An 18,662-nucleotide genomic window follows, 5' to 3' on the forward strand; every position below is an offset into this window, starting at 1 on the left:
AACAGACTAGGCTGAGGGACCCCACCCATGCACAAATCCGTGCACCGGGCCTCTAGTATTAAATAATAGCCCAAGGTTTCCCTGGGCTGAACCTGGGAGGACTGGAGTAGAAGGCTGGCTTCCCTCCACCCCCGGGGTGCTCTGCGAGTCCCTCTCCTTCACTGCGTGTTTTCTCACTGGGAGGTGTGACAGTGTCTGTGTGCCAGGGCAGTCAGGCAGTCTGCCTCAAATCAGGCCAGGCAGGTGGGGCCCTGAGCTGTGCAGCCAAGGTAAGCAAGATATCAGAGGGCTTTTTTTCTGCAGAGGCTGGGAAGTTCAGTCCTCCTTCCTACCGCCTCCCTAAAGGTGGCATGCATCGCATCAGTGAGTCCCAGCTGGGACTGCAGGCATGCCTTGTAGTCTGGGACTGAGAGCTAATAATTTCCTTAGTACCCATGTCACTTCCTTCTCTGGCTGAGGGCTATTTTGTAAAAGCATGAATTTATTATTTATATCCCATCTGTTTCCAAAAGGGCTTCTGGCATATTCCAAAGTCATATAGCACAAGATTGGTAAGTGAAAATTCATGTAGCCTTGTCAAAGGCAGTACTTTCAAAATTTCTAAAGCATATACTGTTTGATCCAGTAATTCCTTAATGGAATTCTAAAGAAATTTGCACATGTGCACAATAAATATGTTTAAATATATAAACATGTGTATATGTACATAGATATAAAAATACATATAAAACAAAAGATACACACGAAACTGTCACCTGTATTATCCTCTAGGGCAGTGGTTCTCAACCTTCCTAATGCAGCAACCCTTTAATACAGTTCCTCATGTTGTGGTGATCCCCAATTTCATTGTTACAAATTGAACATAATTAAAGCATAGTGATTAATCACAAAAACAGTATGTAATTATATATGTGTTTTCTGATGGTCTTAGGGGACCCCTGTGAAAGGGTCGTTCGACCCCAAAGGGGTTGCGACCCACAGGTTGAGAACCGCTGCTCTAGGGAATAGAGTAGTAGGAACGAGAAAGATGAGTTTTTACATTTTGCATACCATATAATTTTTTAAATGCACTATGTATTCTATTTATTATTTTTAAAAGTGTTTTTATTGATTTCAGAGAGGGAGAGGGAGAGAGAGAAACATCAGTGATGAAAGAGAATCATTGATTGGCTGCCTCCTGCACACCCCCTACTGGGGATTCAACCCACAACCTGGACATGTGCCCTGACAGGGAATTGAACCATGACCTCCTGGTTCATGGGTCAACACTCAACCAACCACTGAGCCACACCAGCTGGGCTATTTATACATTTTATATCTCTAAGTCTTTTTTTAAATTACTATTTTTATTTTAAATCTTTATTGAGAGTATTATAGATGTTCCTCTTTTTCCCATTATCCCCCTGCACTTGGTTCTTGCCTCACCTCAGGCCTTCACCACCCTATTGTCTGTGTCCGTAGGTAAAACATATCCTATATAATAAAAGGGTAATATGCAAATTAATGAAGGGCAAAAAGACCAGTCACTATGACATGCACTGACCACCAGGGGGCAGACGCTCAACGCAGGAGCTGCCCCCAGCCCGCAGGTCCCGATCTCGGGTGATCAGAGCCTGCCAGTCCACCTCTTGGTCCCTCCCCCACACCAGTAGGTTCCAATCGCCCGATGGTGAATGGGGAACTGGGGGTGGGTGGCGGCAGGGAGCGGGGCTGGCTGCCGGTAGCCAGGGAATATGGCTCTGATTGAGGCCAGGCCTAGGGATCGTCCCCATGCACGAATTTTGTGCACCGGGCCTCTAGTATGCATATAAGATCTCTGGTTAATCTCTTCTCACCCCCGCTACCCCGCTTCCGAGATTCGTCAGTCTGTTCCATGCCTCTGATTCTATTTTATTCATCAGTTTATTTATTAGATATCCCTCCTGATTAAAGAAACGCCACACATGGGTGTCAGACCAGCCCGTTCCACGCCTTTGCCCCTCGTACCAGTCTCAATATGCTTTCTTCTTTACTTCTCTAGTTGTAGCATTTCTATTCGGCCAGCTTTCAGGTGGTTCTCAATGATGGTTGTTCTGTATTTTAGTTGTAATTTTGATGTGATTGTGGGAGGTGTTTACCTACACTGCCATCTTGGTTCTCTCATATCACTAAGTCTTAAAAGGTCACTTTCTTTTTCAGAGAAAGAATAACATAATAGCCCAGCTGGTGTGGCTCAGTAGGTTGAGCATTGTCTTGTGCACCAAAAGGTTGCCGGTTAGATTCCCATTCTGGGTACATATGGAAGGCAGCCAATCCATGCTTCTCTCTCACATGGTTTCTCTCTCTAAAAAAAAAGGATGTTAAGAGCACAGCCTTTGTAGCCAGTCCTCCTGGTGCCACTTACCAGCTCTGTGACTCTGGGAGCCTTTGTCTCCTCATTTATAAGTCAGGCTAGTCACACATCTTCCCTAAGGGTGTGAAGGGGAGATGAAAAACAGCAACAGAAAGGACTAGGCCAGTGGTCGGCAAACTCATTAGTCAACAGAGCCAAATATCAACAGTACAACGATTGAAATTTCTTTTGAGAGCCAAATTTTTTAAACTTAAACTATATATGAAGGTACATTGTTATTTACTTAATTAGGGTACTCCTAAGACTTAGGAAGAGCCACACTCAAGGGGCCAAAGAGCCGCATGTGGCTCGCGAGCCGCAGTTAGCCGACCACGGGACTAGGCTGGTGGTGGGACAGTGTGGAGGAGTCTCCTGAATGGTTGCTCAGCCATTTATTTCAGTGGCCTCTTTCCCCAGGACGCCTCTCTCTGCTGAGGGCAGGCACACTGGGCAGGGAGCAGCCATGGAGCTTGGTAGGAAAGTGCAGCAACTGAAAAGAGCACTCAAGTCAGAGCTGAGAGGAAAGGAACTGGGGACCCAGCCTCGAGGAAGCAACAGCTGGCTTCAAGTGGAAGCAGTGAGGAAACCCAGGGAGCGAGTCCTCGTATACGGCCTAAGCCAAAAAGCAAGTGGGGTTACTTTTACTAATACAAGTGGCTAGCAACAAACTCAACTCAGCCAACCCGGGCCAGGGACTGCGGCGAGGTGCCTTCCATCTCAGGTTGCCAGAGAGCAGAGGCAAGCCCGCTCCAGAACCTCCCTGCTCCACCTCCTTTCTGCCTTGACCCCTCACCACTGCTATAGCAACAACTTTCCAGTAAATGTTGGAAAAACTCATCTCTCTTCCTCCATGGGGGATGGAGGGGGGTGGGGTACTAAGTATGAAGAAAGGTCCGACACACCGGCTCCAGCCAACCCGGAGCCTGATTTCCTCAGCAAGATTAAGATCTGGACCAAGCAGTGGTTTAACCCAGCCCAGCACTTGGCCCGAGATCTTGTCAGACAATTTCCCTCCCTGCAGCTCCCTAGAGCAGGGCTTCTTCACGTCTCTTCCCCATTTGGCAGCCCATGCAAAGCTACTGGAAATAGTAACAGCTAAATCCGAATTAGTAAAGAACTCCAGTTATGGGTGGGCTCGAGCTAAGAAAGAAGCTCTGTGGGCCGCCTGGCTTATTTGGGCCCTGAGAACAGACTCCATCAACACTGGCCTCATTCTTAGAGCCGAGCACTGAATTCTGCCCTTCAGGGGATAACTGAGGGACGTGGCCAAACTATCCCTCCCTTGCCCCAAACCAGCAGCCTCCCTTCCTGCTTGGTGGACACAGCAGGTAGGCTCTGGAGCCATGCCAGAGCATCATGGGGACATGGGAGGCAGTAGAGAGTAATGCCTAAGAGAAGAGCACTCGTGTAAAACCCCAGCTCTGCCTGCTAGTTGTGTGGCTTTGGGCAAGTAACTTCACCTCTTAAAGGCTAATACCAACTGGTTTGTTGAAGATTAAACAGAGATAACATCTGTAAGTGCTTGGCACTGTCTGCTTACCCATTTCAAGGGCTCAGGAAATGATACCTACAATCATTATTCTTACAGCCTTGGGAAGAACACAGGCTTGCGGGCAGATAGACAGCTGTGAGTCCTGGCTTGCCCATTTGGGATAAATTATCAAAGCTTTTTGGGTTTCTGTTCCTCAGCTGTAAATGTGGCAATAAATTACAGGGGGGGAATCCTTCCTGCTCTTTCTGCCCCCTCCCAATGTATACTCAACACTGATAACCAGAAAAGGAGAAAGCAGAGAAAACTGCCCCACGGCTTAGTGTGCCACAGGCTATGGTGGAAGCTGAGGGAAAGAGGAGAGGAGAGGCAGAGACGGGCTCTCTGTGCCTTGGGAGTGAGACAGTCATGGTCTGGTGTTCCAGGGAAAGTGGAAACAAAAGGTTTATTTTTCCCTGAGTTTGCTGTTGGTTGACCTCGCCAGGCATGGTTTTACAGAACTTCAGTTGCTTAACCAAACATCCCAGCAAAAAGAAAAGCAAGAGACATGTGTCCAGCCGGTGTGGCTCAGTGGCTGAGCATCATCTCATGAACCTTTAATTCCCGGTCAGGGCACATGCCTGGGTTTCAGGCTCGATCCCCAATAGGGGGTGTGCAGGAGTCAGTCGATCAATATTTCTCTCTCATTGATGTTTCTCTCTCTCTCTCTCTCTCACCCTCCCTTCCTCTCTCTGAAATCAATAAAAAAAATTAATTTCTTAAAAAGCAAGAGATGTGGCTAAATGGACAAAAGCTCCTAGACGCTTCACAGAACCTGTGCAGCCAAATGAACCCCAGGGTCTCCCTTTTCCCACCTCATCACCTCACCTCTTTGCAATCAAGTTCAAATTCAATCCCAACACAGAGTGTCACTGCAAATTGTTTATTAAAACACAAAGCAATGGACAGTGAAAAACATCCTGAATTTTTTTCTTTTTGGTGGGAATAGGGTGGGGCATGGAAGGGGTAGGGACAGGTGGAGACAGCCCAGAAGGAAAGAGAGCTCTATCCACCCCTACTGCTTTCCCGGGCCAGCCAGGTTCAAAGCCCCTCTATCACACCTCACTGTGCCGCTGTAAATGCGCGTTGTGGCTACAGACGGAGTTGGTTTCGCCTCGGCAGGGAGAGGATGGGAATCGAGAGTAGGAACTACAGAGGGCTACTAAGAACTTGACACTATTCTCCAGAACTTGGTACAGAACAGAGCAGCCAGGACCAATCTGGAGGGGCGGGGTTGGCTTCCTAACAAGCCAGGTTAATGGTTGAAGTGGCTGCCCTCAGCTCAGAATGGGCAGCTGGTCCTAGTGTGGGAGAACTTGGTGGAAGAAAAACACAAGGAGGAAATTGACCCAGGGTCCAATACCTTTTCATTCCCTGGATCACAACACACCAGAGAAGAGGAGTCAGGAATGTCTCATTCCTAGATTTACCGTCTCTCCCTGCCAGTGCTCCCTCCCACCTGGCAACTCGGCTCTCCTTTCCCGACAGTTGTCCTTTGACAGAAGGAAAGCGCACGCCAGTTTGTTGTTGTGTTTTTCTCATACTGAAGTACAGCACTGAAGCTCAAAATAGAGGTGAGAATGGAGTTCTTCTTTGCCTGGTGCTACATGCCCCCATCTCACAAGACTGCCTGGATGCAAGAGGTGCCAAGGCCTTCTCTGCCAACTCTAACAGGCACTACTGTCTCCCTGGCTGCCAGCACAGTCCTGGCTCCTTGTTTTTATACTCCTGGGGGGAACCCATCCCGAGAGATCTATCCTGCTCTTTTCCTGCCAACCCAGCCCGTCCCCAAATCATCTGCTCTTATCAAAACGATTTGGCAACCTAAAGTAGGCTAGCCAAAAGGCAGCTGGGGAAGGACTAACCAGATCGGCCGCAAGCCACCCATGTACAAAGAAGAAACCCGCCCTTGCTGGGCAGCTGACCTATTGCTGCCAATCTCGTAACAAAATGAGGAAGTCTAGCCTTCTTGCTCCAGTAGAGGTCTCAGTACAGAAAAGAGTCCTCGCTTGGACTGAAAGGGAAAAATTGCTCTGAGCTCTCTGAAGCTTGAACATTAAGGCTTCTTTGCAATTTTCTTAGAGCTCCTTGATCCCTAATTATATCTTTCCATCAAAGAGAAGCAGATTTCTCCTAAGATTTCTGAACAGATCCTAGGTGGTACCGGTTCTGCCTCTGCACTATCACTAGCCTTATCCCAGGCTTCTTCCCCTGGAGCCACAGCAGAAGGGGATCCAAAGCACAGCCCCCTCTTTTTTAAACAGAAGCATCTGTTAGTCTCTCACTTTGGAAAGTTCACCTGCTCTCCTCGGTCCTTTTGGAAAGGCATGGAGGACAGTGTTACATGTTGCCACTTGATGACATTAAGGCTCCTCAAGGCAAGACACTTGAATTAGGTCAGAGCCAGCCAGCAAATGGGAGGGGGAAGAAGGGATGGGAAAGCAGCCCCATGGCAGGGACTGAAAGACCCCTGCCCAGACCTGAATCTAGAGGGAATGCCCACCCTGGCTCAGAGCAGGAGAGGAAAAGGCACGTGCTGACCGGGGTGGGTCTGTCCCCAATCCCCAGGGAGGGTAGAGAACCTGCTGATCCTTTCCCTGGGCTTCCCAAGGTGAGTCCATTTCTAGGGAAAGGTATATAAGTGCTAGGAAAAGGAATATACTGCTGCTGTTTTCTGACTTTCAACTGAGATTCCAAAAGCCATAGGCAGGCCTTCCCATGAGAGGGTACAAGCAGGATAAGAAGGAAGTGAAATTCCTTAAAATGAAAGCTTCTCCAAAAAGATAAAGAAGTCAAATCACAACTCCGAAACTGGATTAAACAATTCCCACACACAGAAAGAGGAAGGTGAACTTACTCAAACTTCGCGCCATCTCTTTAAAGCCTAAGTGACCTCTCATGTGATCCCCAATTTCAGGCCAGTATTTCTTAGGCAAACAATGGGAACAAAAGAATAAGATCACACGCTCAAACCAACAGGTGACCCTGCAGGCCCCGGGGTCCTCCTGGGAGCCTAACCCCACTCACACCTAAAGATGACCATCTTGTAAGTCACTGGACCTCAACGTACCCACTGAGCAGCTTCTCCTTAGAGTGGAGATTTTCTGAAAAAAGTGGATGTGGTTTAGGGGACACGAGTCCCACAGACTGTTTCCTGGAGCAATGTTTCAGCATGAGTGAAGCCCAAAAAAGTCCCAGTGGAGGCCAGCTGGCCCCTGACCCAATGCAGACTACACTGCAGACTCTCAGCCCATCTTCAGCAGACCCCTTTGCGTGGTCCACTCAGAACTGAAGCCACACTTCTGGCAAAAGGAGTTCCACCTTGGCCGTCGGCTCTTAGCTTCGGCGAGCTGGGCTCAGGGGGATCTAAAAACCTAGGCAGCGCATGGATCCAGTAGAAGAGCCCAGGCTTCTCTCCCCACCCCTCACTGGCATCACTCATCACCCCCAACCCCAGTCAGAACCCCGGCAGTGCAGGCTCTCAGTCCTAGCACTAGCTCAAAATACAGGCACGGGAACAAACAGTGCAAAAAGCAAAAAATGAACTACAGAGTAATTCTTGACCCAAACAATACAAAAATAAAAATAAAGAGTGCCCCATCCCACCCTTTAACCTAAACTTCATGTACCTATATCATCTTGGAGGAGTAAAAAAAAAAAAGCTTTCAAGTTCAGCATCATGAGCCAGCTGTGTCAGCCCTTGGCTCCAGGGGACTCGACCCCAGCCCCCACCATCTCTTCCTGTTTCCTCATTTCCCCTTTAGTTTTTGTCAGCCATAGAAAGATGTTCCTTCCTTTCAGACACAACCAAAGAGGAAAGTGCCCATCCCTCTCCCTGAGCTCAGGGGAAAAGGGTGGGCTTGGAAACAGGCAGAGCAAAGCTGCTTGGCTTACAGTACCGTTAGGAAACGGCCCCAAGAGCCAGGTTTCCTTCTGAGACTCTGAGTCACTGAGGGGATGGGTTGAGGTGAGGAGGCAGGGACCCCTCCTTCCTCAGAGAAACCCAAGCAAACTAACAAGGCGGAACGGAGGCAGCAAGTCTTCCTTTCTCGTCTTGTCAACTGTACTGGCAGTGGCCTCGGGCTTTGGGGAGTTGTGATAGAATGGGAATCAAAGCCACTCCAGAAGCCCAGTTAATAGTCAGGATGTCCACTGCCCCAGACAGGTGGTCCCAGGATCAAGGCCACAGGACATCCTTTAAAGCAGGGAGCTTGTGAAGCACTCCAAAAAGTGTTCCTCTGATTGCAGCCCAGGCCGCAGCCGTCCAGCCGCCTGACTCGCTACCCTAGCACTGAGGCCTATGTCACAGCTAAAATAAAGGGCTACAACAATCAAAGAACAAAATGCTGGCCTGGAGGAACTCAGTAAAAGCCAAAACCCAGGCTATGAGCCCAAGAGCTACTTAGTTTGTCACTAACAAAGATGGAGCCTCTTTAAAAACATACCTCAAAGGAGAAACTCAAAATTAAACATATTCTTAAAAAAAATTGATCTGGCCTGATATTCTTTGCTGCTCTAGCTCAAGCAGAAACGAATCTTGCTGCCTTCCCTTTACAAAACTCCTTGTAGCTGGGAGAAAGGTGACAATGACCAGAAAAGAGGGAATCAGGGAAGCTTCATTTTCTGCAGAAAAATTTCCAGGGAATTCAAAACAGACACTTAGATGCTAAGGTTGACTTCAGAACCGCCAGGACTATGGCTGACTGGAAATCTTTCAGCCTTGTCATACCAAGAATCTGACTGCTACTTGGATAGGAAAATGAATGGACAGAGGGGCATACTATTAAGATCAGTGAGCAGTGTCACTGGGTCGGATATAGACAACCAGTCTATTTCCTTGGGGCAGCTCTAGGCATAGCCCAAAACTGGTTGAACTGTGACATAGAAGGACATAGGAGTAAATGAACATCAGATTCTAGACACTCTAAACAGTGGTCAGTCACTTAGTAGGACTCAAGTCTCTGAGGGTGCTCTTAAATTATGCTAACATAAGCCTTTTCTAATCCCAAGACCAGAAGAGACTCTTAAGGTCAAGTGTTCTGTTGCTGCAGGCTGGAAAGCGTCTCTGTCTCCTGGCAGCAAGACCCCACAAAGGGGCCAGTAACAGAACTGCTGGGTCAGGTCTTCCTGGCTGCTGGCTGCTGGCTCAGAGACCCAGGGAGGGAGGTACCATCAAGGTGAAGTGGTAGATGATAAGATATTCAAGCAGACGGAATCCCAAGTCCTCACATCTCCTTCCCTTTTTGGCAATAATTTAGTGAGATGGTTGAGAGAGACAAGAGATTTCAAATGAGCCAGATTAAGGAAACAAAACAAAAAAAAACAAAAAAAAAAGAGAGAAAGAGCGAAGAAATCAAGTCCCCAACAGGCACTAAAATAAAAATGATTTGTTGTAACAAGTCAGAGGCAATTTGAGGGCCTGACATAAACTAATCGTCTTGGATACCAGACAGTCCTCTGACTGGCACATGTTAGGGAGACAAGCAATGATAAAGCTCAAACACTGAAGGTGGAACCATCATAGGGCTAAAACCAGAAAGGCTTCCAAGTAAGAAAGTATCTACTTTTCTTTCCTTTTAAAAATCCCCTTCTGTTTTCATCTTTATCATACATGTTATACATCTTCACTCACTCACTCACACACACACACACACACCACACATACTCTCAATCCCAGGGCATCTGGAAATGTATCTGGACATAACTTCAGAACATGCCCAACTCCCAGCACTGGTCCTCTCGGGTAAGGAGATGACCTTTCCCTGCTGTTAAATTCTAACCGAAAAAGAGGTGTCTGCTCCAAGTTCAGAGTCCTTTCCACTAGGTATACAGATGAGGATCCTTGAACAGGTAGGACCCAGTTTACCCTAAGTACCCTAGAGAAGAAAGAAATGGCTGGGGGACAGCCACAAAGAGAGGACTAGGACTGAAGCAGGTCTGGGACCAGGTGGTGAACGAGGGCTGCTCTCTACTCAATCTGCCTCTTTTTATCTCCTTTAATTTTTTTGTGTTTTTTTAGTTTGTTTGTTTTTGTTAATCACTATGAAAAATACAGAAACCAAACCAACATGTTTGGTTTCTTTCCCACACCCTTCCACCCTGTTCAGGATGCAATTTGTTCTCACAACCGGCAGAGGCAGAAGAGCGTTGGAATGAAGACACCGAAGGCCACGAGGATGGGGAACATGAGGCTGCTGTTGTCCGAGGCGTAGGGGTTGGGCGTTCGGGGGCCTGACTGCACCCGGTTCTTATTGGTCTGTCTTTTGAGATTAGATCCTTCATCGTATTCTTCTTCCTCCTCTTCCTCTTCTTTCTTCTCCAATCCTGGATGAGGCTGCAGCTTTGGTACATCTGACATAAAAGAGGATACCTTTTAAGTAACACCTACAGCATTTAAGTGAGAAAATGAGTCACAATAAAGAGAAGCTATGACCTAACCAGGGTCCAAAGGAAGGAGCAGAAGTAGTAGAAATAGCTTCTGGCCTGGAGAACAGCAGATTCCTAAAAACATTAGCCTTCTTTAGATTTTTTTATTTTATTTTTATTTTTGAGCCCTCTTTAGATCTAACTAAAAAGTAGTAAAAGCCCTGCACACCGGAAGGGTCAGTATCTCTGCTTCCAGTCTTAGTTCTCCAGATCCCCAAGAGGACAGACTGGACAAGGATGACACAACACCCAAACTTAACCTTTCCAAATCCCTCCCATAATCCATCCCTTTTGATTCACAAAGCAGCTGAGGAAGAGCTGATCCAGAGTTCTGGGTTCCCACACATACTCCCCCTCTGCTCTGTCTCCTCCTGAGGGACTGAGCTACAAATCTGTTGGTAGCAAGACATCCTCCTAGATGTCATCATATCAGCATGTGGGGGACATCAAGACAACAGGATGAGCCCTGGCCAGGTGGCTCTGTTGGTTGGAGTGTCATCCTGTGCACCAAAATGCTGCGGGTTCAATTCCCGGTCAGGACACATACCGAGGCTGGGGTCTGATCCCCGGTTGGGGCTCGTATGAGAGGCAAAAGGTCGATATTTGTGTCTCACATAGATGTTTCTCTCTCTCCCTCTTTTTTTCCCCTTTCTCTCTCTTTAACCAATAAACATATCCTTAGGTGAGAATATAAAAATTAAACAAAGACAACAGGATGAGATCCTTAGTGCATTCAGGGTGAGTTGGGAAAAGGTGCAGAGGTGGAATGGGGAGAAAAGTCACTAAAATACAAGCTTTCTCTGCAAAAATCAGCCTGGGAAGCTGGAGGCCAACATAGTCTCAACCTTGAGAAAGAACTATCCCCTGAGGCTGGATCACAAGGATAGGGAGACATTAATACATGAACTTCTGTCCAGTGCAGTCTGGCAGTGCTGGAACCTCCAGAGCACACAGAAACCATGAAGAACTCCTTTGTCCCCCCGCCACCCCCCGAGGAAATAGACATCAAAGAAACAGAATAAAGAAAAGTTTTAGGCAATTCCAAATGACTATAAGGGTCAGGGCACACCAACAGGTACCATTATTAATCACAATTTACAATGAAGTTAAAGGAACTTGTCCAAAACCAAACAGCTGATTAAATGGCAGGAATAAAATTTAAACACAGATCATGCTCTAAAGCTTATGGCCAGCACCATGCTACACTCCATCCCAGCAATCTGACGCTGGAGTCTCCACAACTGGCTTTAAGTAATAGTTTCCAAGCAGTGAGCAGCTCAATTATTCCCCCAAGGGTTTTCTCAACCACATCCTCCAGCCCAAGTCAAAACGCGGATCAAAAACAACTTACCATCCACCGTCCCAGCCATGATGTAGAGCGCACAGACTTTGGGATTGTCGTAGTACCCCTAGGAAGTGAGAAACAGTGGTCAGCCCCACAACAGCAAGCGTTCCCCTGCACCCAATCTTATGCGCTCTTCCTCAGCGGGGAGGGCAGAAGGGGAGCATTACCTTGACAAACTCGATGTAGAGTTTTCCTGTGAAGGTGGATACCTCCCCCTGGACGCTCAGCTTCCCTTTTCTGATGCTCATAGGGATGATTTCATCATGAGCTGTGCTGTGCCCAACACGATCAAAGATATCCAAGTCCTTCACCACGACATGGCCATTCAACCGCACATCAAATACCTTCCAAGATAAAAAAGGAGACAGTGTCAAAACCATCCGTTTCACACCCTTTCAGCAGCTGGATAACAGGCACCTGCTTGGGCTTCAAGTTAAAAAATAACTTAAAAACAGGGCTAGATATACTCTAGGGTGACTGGAGTCCTTTACCTCATCCAAATCCAGTCCATGTCCCTTCTCTGTCAGGGAGGCCTCATACTGGCCTTAGGAAACAAAGAATACAAGCACAAAGTTCAACATGGAGAGAAGGAGATTCACAGGAGGGGACAGGAAAAGAACAAGGCTGAAAACAAGAAGGTGCTGACAACAAAGAAGGAGAGATCACCTGGAGGGAGGGCCTTAACTGGATCAGTTTGTAGCCAAGAGCTAGGATTCTGGTATTGCTTTCTGTCACCAACCCCATGGCAAGTGCAGCCTTGTGAGCAATGGGACACCAGCTTTTTAGGGGCAAAAGGAACCCAGCTTTTCCTTCAAAGCTCATCTGTTCTTCCCTTCTGGGAGGCCCACAGCAGAAGACTATCCAAAAGTGGAAATGTCTCACTGGGGAGGGGGCGCGGGCAGGGGGGCTGACCAGGCCTCACCTTCTGCTGGGACTGTGCAAAGTAGACCTCAGCAAATTTCAACACCAGCACATAGTCCCCTTCCTCCTTGATGGGCACTTCGTAGCCGAAGGTCTCCTCATTGTACCGCTCTGTTTGATATAGGATCTGGTCCTCGGGGTTGGAACGGAGGATTGGCAGTTTCATGCCATAGTCAGAGGCTGGGGACAAAAGACAAAGAGAAACCACATCAGAGGCAAAACATAAAAGAAAAGCAGAGACCCCAGAGTGGCCAGAGGCATTTCCAGGGCGATGCTAATAACCCCCCAGTGGAAGCCCAACCCCTCTGCACCTGGCCCCAAAGGCACGAGAACCAGTATTAAGCCAGAGTCAAATGAAAGAAACCACACACTAATCACCCCAACAGATCCCTTCACCCTCAGAGCAGGACTTTATAAAAGTTCTTCTTTCAGAAATGACTTTTTCTCAACTGTATAGGGAAGAGAACAAGTCCAACTCATTATTAGAACAAAGCACTATGCTCCAGCTGCCTGGTTCCCTGCGAGGGAGCGCTTCAGAGAAGCCTCATAAAACAAGGGGGATGGCCAGGAACTCCACAAGAAGATTAAGTTCAATGAATGGGTTTTTTTCCTCATTTAGAAAAGCTCAGAGACTATAAAACACGGTATCTGTTAGGAAAGTTGTTCTTCATTGTCTTTACCACAAGTAAGATACCAGCTTTAGTTGCTTCGTATGATTTTTCATTCGAAAAGTTCGAAGGCTGGAAAGGAGAAACATGCTTATAAAAAGAAGGGTGTGATGCTCTAATTTCCTTTAGGTCCGAGCACCATACTTCCCAGACTCACAAAATTCAGCCTCACCCACTCTCTTGAGCATTCCCCCAGTTAAAGGAAAAGAAGAAACTTTCTCCTGTGTCACCAGCACCTAACAGGGTCCCTGGCACATAAATAGGCACTTGCTATGATTTGCTGAGCGAACCAATGGCAACAAAGGAGGTGCTTGCAAGGCAGTGAAGCCATGCTCTTCCCCCACAGGGCTAGAGCCACCCCAGCAGGGAAAGAACACCTGTAAGGTCCTATGGCACCTCTGGCTTAAGATGACCAAGTGCTGGGGAGTTACCTTTCCCACATCACAGACTGACAAGGAATAAGACAGGGTACAAGTAAAAAGACACTTACTGTGGGTCGGTACCGAACAGCCCCCAGCCCTCCCCTGAACTTGGTAGGAGATGATACAGCATATGTGTATCTTCCCCCCACTTAACAAACGGGGGTCTTTCCTCAAATGTAAGATACTACCTCCAGCTCCAGAGCGGAACAGTCATGCTTCCCCTTTCGGAGAGGAGGCTCTCTGACTCCTTTATCCTGTACACAGCGAGGCTTCCCAGTGCTCCAAAAATCTGCTTTCCAAACTAGTGACTGGACAGTGACCTCGGCCCACAGGCCTGGCCTCTCCTCCAGCTTGGAATTAAGACTTCAGGCCACCTTCCCATCTCGCAGTGACTCTGAAGACACTTGGCACCTAGATCCTTTGGGAGGTGTCTAGGAGAGGCCACCCCTGGGCATGTCTTCTGAATCACCAAACTCCAAGGGAGAGAATATTTTAAAAGAATAACTGAGATCCAATGACTGAGGTCAAGCCCTCAAAGAAGATAAACAAACCTAACTGTTAACCGTGCCTGTAAGGGAACAGGAGCCTGCCATCAGATGGACTGAGGAAACAACGCACCAGAAAGCTCACCGCACCTTTGTCTTCAGACTCTTCTTCTTCCTATTTCTCCTCAAGAAATCAGAGTAGCTGAGTAACACCACAGAGGATGTCCTGCTAACGTGCCCAGCTCTTTCCCAGGCTCACACGACATTACACCGGGGCATAAACCTATGAAGATTAAGACTGCTATTTTTTCTTTCAACTGAGTTCTAAGAATTTCCTTCTTCCATGAGGACCAAGATCCCCATAAATTTGGAACATTAACTAGATTTGCTTTTTAGATACACCGAAAATTTTGTGCATGTGTGGGAAACCTTTTATTTTTTTCTTGCAGAGTGGAAAAAATGAGAAATTAACAATAATGTAATCTCTGGCAGTTTCAGTCCAACAACTAAGGAAACTCAGCCATGTGAACAAAAACTACTTAACAACCTTGGAATTACCTTTAAATATTTGCCCTTTAAAGTCCAAGTGGCATTCCCAGGAGATCTGCCACATGCAAAGTTGAATTTGCCCAAGTCCCAAGAGATACAGCTGCGAAAAGGACTTTTTCTTCCGTCCTTTGCCTTTATGTATTCACAGCTAAACAGATTTCTCTAAAAACAGTGAAGTGTACACAGTACACTGCTAAAGTTGGCACAATACAGCTCAGACAGCCAGAAAGGAAGGGGCCAAGGGGCCTACATTATGTCCGCTGTTTCTTAGACAATGGAGTAGCCAGCCCAGGTTTTAGAGTAAGACAGAGGTAGATTTGAATCCCGGCTTTGCCACCTACTATGTGATTCAGAACAAGTTATTTTCTCTGGGTGTTTTCTCACTTGTAACATGGGGATTTCACCTACCTAAATTCTCTTGTGAATTCTGCTACTTAGAGGGGCTGCAAATGAAGCCTGCATCTTAGGTGACAGTATTAGGGACAGAATTCTAAACAAATCCTGTGGCCTTAAGCAAACCAGAGGCATCCTATCTTTCAAGCTCTTATCTCACCAAGGCCAAAGTCTGCCCCAGCTAAAAGAAGGCTGCCCAGAAAAGGGCTTCCTTAGTCATCTGATAGGCTTAGGCCCCTAGCCAGTTTTCCCCCCCTCTGCAGCCATGTTCTACCCTACTTTTTTTTATTTTTTATGTTTTTACTAGAGGCCGGTGCACGAAATTTATGCACTGGGGGGGGGGGGCCCACACACGGTCCCTCAGCCCAGCCTGTGCCCTCTCGCAGTCCAGGAGCCCTTGGGGGATGTCCGACTGAGGCCCACTCCCTGAGCGCTAAGGATGTCCAACTACACCATCAGATGGACATCCTTAGTGCTGCCAGGGCAGCAGGAAAGACTCCCGCCACAGTGACTGAGCTCGCCAGCCGTGAGCCCGGCTTCTGGCTGAGCGGTGCTCCTGCATTGAGGTTCTGCATCCTGGTGGTCAGTGCACGTGGTAGCGACCGGTTGTCCGCAGTTTGGTCAATTTGCATATCAGCCTTTTATTATATAGGAGGATTGATTTTTTTAGACAGAGAGGAAGGGAGAGGTATAGAGAAATAGAAACATTGATGAGAGAGAAATATCATTGATCATTTGCTTCCTGCATGCCCCCCACAGGGAATCAAGCCTGAAACCTGGGCATGTGCCCTGACCAGAATTGAATCAGTGACCTTTTGGTTCCTGAGTCAGTGCTCAACCTCTGAGATACACTGGCCAGGCTACCCTACTTTTAATTCCATATTAAAGGTCATCAAGCAAAGAAAAAGATAAAGACACTTTAACCTACTCTGGACAGGAGAGTTTTCAGATTCCTATCACTGATTTCTAAAGCATGGTGTTTTATTAGAAGGAAAATAAGGCACAGAGAGGTAAAGTAAGTTTTTCAAGGTAATACAAATGATCAGCGGCTACCTTTCTATGAAGAGGAAATAGCCTCTCCTCAAACCAAGCCAAGCGCTATGCCCTCAGGTCAAATAACTAGGTTTTTTCTTCCTTAGAATCAAGAGGAACCCAGAATATGCAAGTTACAAAGCACCTAGAACATGCAGCATGCCAAATCCCACATTGAGCGCTTCTGAGAGTCATGCTCCTCCGCAGTGGTACTTTCATCTATTGAATCGCACAAGTTGAAAAAGCCTTTCCCAAGCTGTCCATACCTCCTATGAACACTAACTATCCTCAAGGCAGAAACGAAGTTCAATAAACATTATGAAGGGCCTTTGAAAGCAAAAGCCACGAGGTGCCCTGGGCCACTCACAGTTACATGAATGCTGAACTACAAAGACACTATAGAGAAACAGCAAGTTCAAAAGCAGGCCAAACCCTTATCGGGATTAACTTGGCAACAAATACCTGAATTCACTCAAGGTAAAATGAACTTTCTTTAGCGTGCTGGAAACAGTCTCTCAGGCCTGGGGGGAGAGGGAAGCCATGCAGCTCTTACTGCAATCAGTGTGAGCAGCTACACGAGGCAGAGGTCTCCAAGAAGCTGGCACGCCCTTCTCCCAACAGTGCCAGCCAAGGAAAGCAGCGCGAACAGCTGCACTTCCCTGGGTGGTGCCACTCCTTAGCACAGAAGAAACTAGAGAGCCGCCTCCTGGGAGTGGAAGCTTAATCACATCTCAGCCCAGACCTAATGCCAGCAAAACGCTACTCTCAGGCACCCAGAGGTGCAACCCTCAACAGGCTGGGCCAGGCTGCAGCGGGAAAGCAGGTTCCACTCTCCAGCCTTAATGCTGCTACAGTTCTGACCCAAATGACAGACTGGAGCAGGGAACTCCACTGACAGAGTGCCTCGAGGCCAGGGTCTGGTCCGGACTCCAGGACACATGAGCTTTGTAGGTCTCCTGCAATTCTAGTTGCCACAATAAACGCCAAAGAACTGCCACCACGAGCCAATAACCCAAGGACAGGGAGCCTGGTGACTGGTGATCAAGCCAAAAGCCAAAAACAACACCTGTTCCCGCAAATTAAAACCGGGATTTCTGAATAAGAGGAGTAGCAGGGGACTACACCTGTGTGGTCCTAACTTCCTCCTCCGCCCGATGGGCTAGAAGGATCAGGTAACCCATGGAAAGTCTGGTGTCTGTTTGTGAAAGGAGCCATCACCACAGCTGTCTCCAGAGGCAAAGTCCACCAACGTCTCCAGTTTCCTCAGGGCGCACCCCCAGGAGGAAGAGGAAGGGTCCCGGATGGAGACGGCCTGACCTCATGCTGCGAAGTCTGGCTTTGGCGGCCGGTACAGCTGCTGGGAACTGGGGCCCGGACTCCGCTGAACCCAGGTTCCTGAGACCTACAGGCCAGGGCCAAATCAATTCCAAATCAAACACAGAACCTCAGAACACAGCCCTGTGTCCCAGCGCCCGCACATGTATGTAAGCCATTAGCTCCCTAATGTGACCACCTCCGGGACACTGCAACGAACTTGGAATAACTAGGTTCAAGGCTTCAGTCCAGGCGAAGCCAAACCTGGGCACGGTGGAAAGGAGCGCCCGAAAGCCTGGCTCCTGGTTGTCTGGAGATGCATGTGGCCACGGTGGCTGCTCTGAACCCAGCACACAGCGCGTGAAGCAGGGAACTCCTGCTCAAGCCTGTTCCCAACCCCCTTCCAGAAGGAACAGACGGAGCAGATTTCCCCAGAGAGCGGTCCGGGGGACCGACCTCAGAAGCCCTGGTGCAAGAACCCGGGTTTCATTTCTTAGGTCTGGGGTTTGCATTTTAACCAGCTCCCCTGGCAATTCTCCCACCGGCCTGGAGGTCTGTGCGGCTCTGTAGGAACTGCTGCTGCTCCATCTGTGAAGTGAAAGTCATTCTCCCACAAGCTGGAGCAGCCACCTCCCTGGACACCTAGGGTGGGTCCTACACAGTCGGAATATTCGGACCTTAGCCGGCGCCCCCGCTGACCCCCACGGCCCGGGCAGGAGGGCTGCACATCACCACCCTCTGGGGGGCCTGCAGCGGCCACCTTTAAGCTCACACCGTCCTCGCTCCAAGGGGGGCGGGAGGAGGCAGTGCCCAAACTTCCCTGTCCACTCTCTCCCAGGCTCCCTGCCGTCTGGCTGAGCACCCATCCCGCTCCTGCAGTGGGAGGTCGGCAGGGATCACCAGGACTGGGCTCGATCGGAGAGAACCACGGGGCCGGGGACACCGACAACCTACACCCGCGCGGCCTCGAGGTGCCAGTAAGCCGCCCTCGCCTGTACTTTTCTCTCAGCTCGGGTGGAGGCGAGGGGTTAAGAAAATGCAGGCGGCGAGGTCCGACTATAACTTTTCGCCAACTCTCTGCCTCAGTGGCTCTTGGTGGCGTCTCGAGCCAGGGCCGGGCTGTGAGCTGTGACCGGGTCCCTGAGGAAACTGCAGAGAAACTTCGCTCCAGGACGCGGCCCCAGGGTCGAGGCAGGGGCGCGGGGCCC

The 18,662-nt window shown here is 48.5% G+C and overlaps 1 protein-coding gene across 3 annotated transcripts in view; it reads right to left on the reverse strand.

Annotated features, from left to right (window-relative positions):
* Window positions 1-9,929: 9,929 nt before the first annotated feature.
* The window catches only part of MLEC (malectin), a 9,436-nt gene continuing 703 nt past the window's right edge, over window positions 9,930-18,662 (reverse strand). For 2 of the 3 annotated variants that reach the window (XM_005863754.2, XM_014537682.1), the window contains exons 2-5: window positions 12,593-12,771; window positions 11,838-12,014; window positions 11,677-11,734; window positions 9,930-10,250 (exon numbers count right to left, since the gene is read on the reverse strand). In XM_005863754.2, coding sequence (XP_005863816.1) covers window positions 10,021-10,250; window positions 11,677-11,734; window positions 11,838-12,014; window positions 12,593-12,757 — 630 coding nt within the window. In that variant the 5' untranslated portion in view covers window positions 12,758-12,771 and the 3' untranslated portion in view covers window positions 9,930-10,020. Of the gene's footprint in view, window positions 10,251-11,676; window positions 11,735-11,837; window positions 12,015-12,592; window positions 12,772-14,001; window positions 14,011-18,662 lie in introns of those variants that run through there. The other variant, XM_014537681.1, reaches the window with a different exon arrangement.

Source organism: Myotis brandtii, unplaced genomic scaffold (genome assembly GCF_000412655.1).
Source record: "Myotis brandtii unplaced genomic scaffold, ASM41265v1 scaffold181, whole genome shotgun sequence".
Taxonomy (NCBI): Eukaryota; Metazoa; Chordata; class Mammalia; order Chiroptera; family Vespertilionidae; genus Myotis; species Myotis brandtii.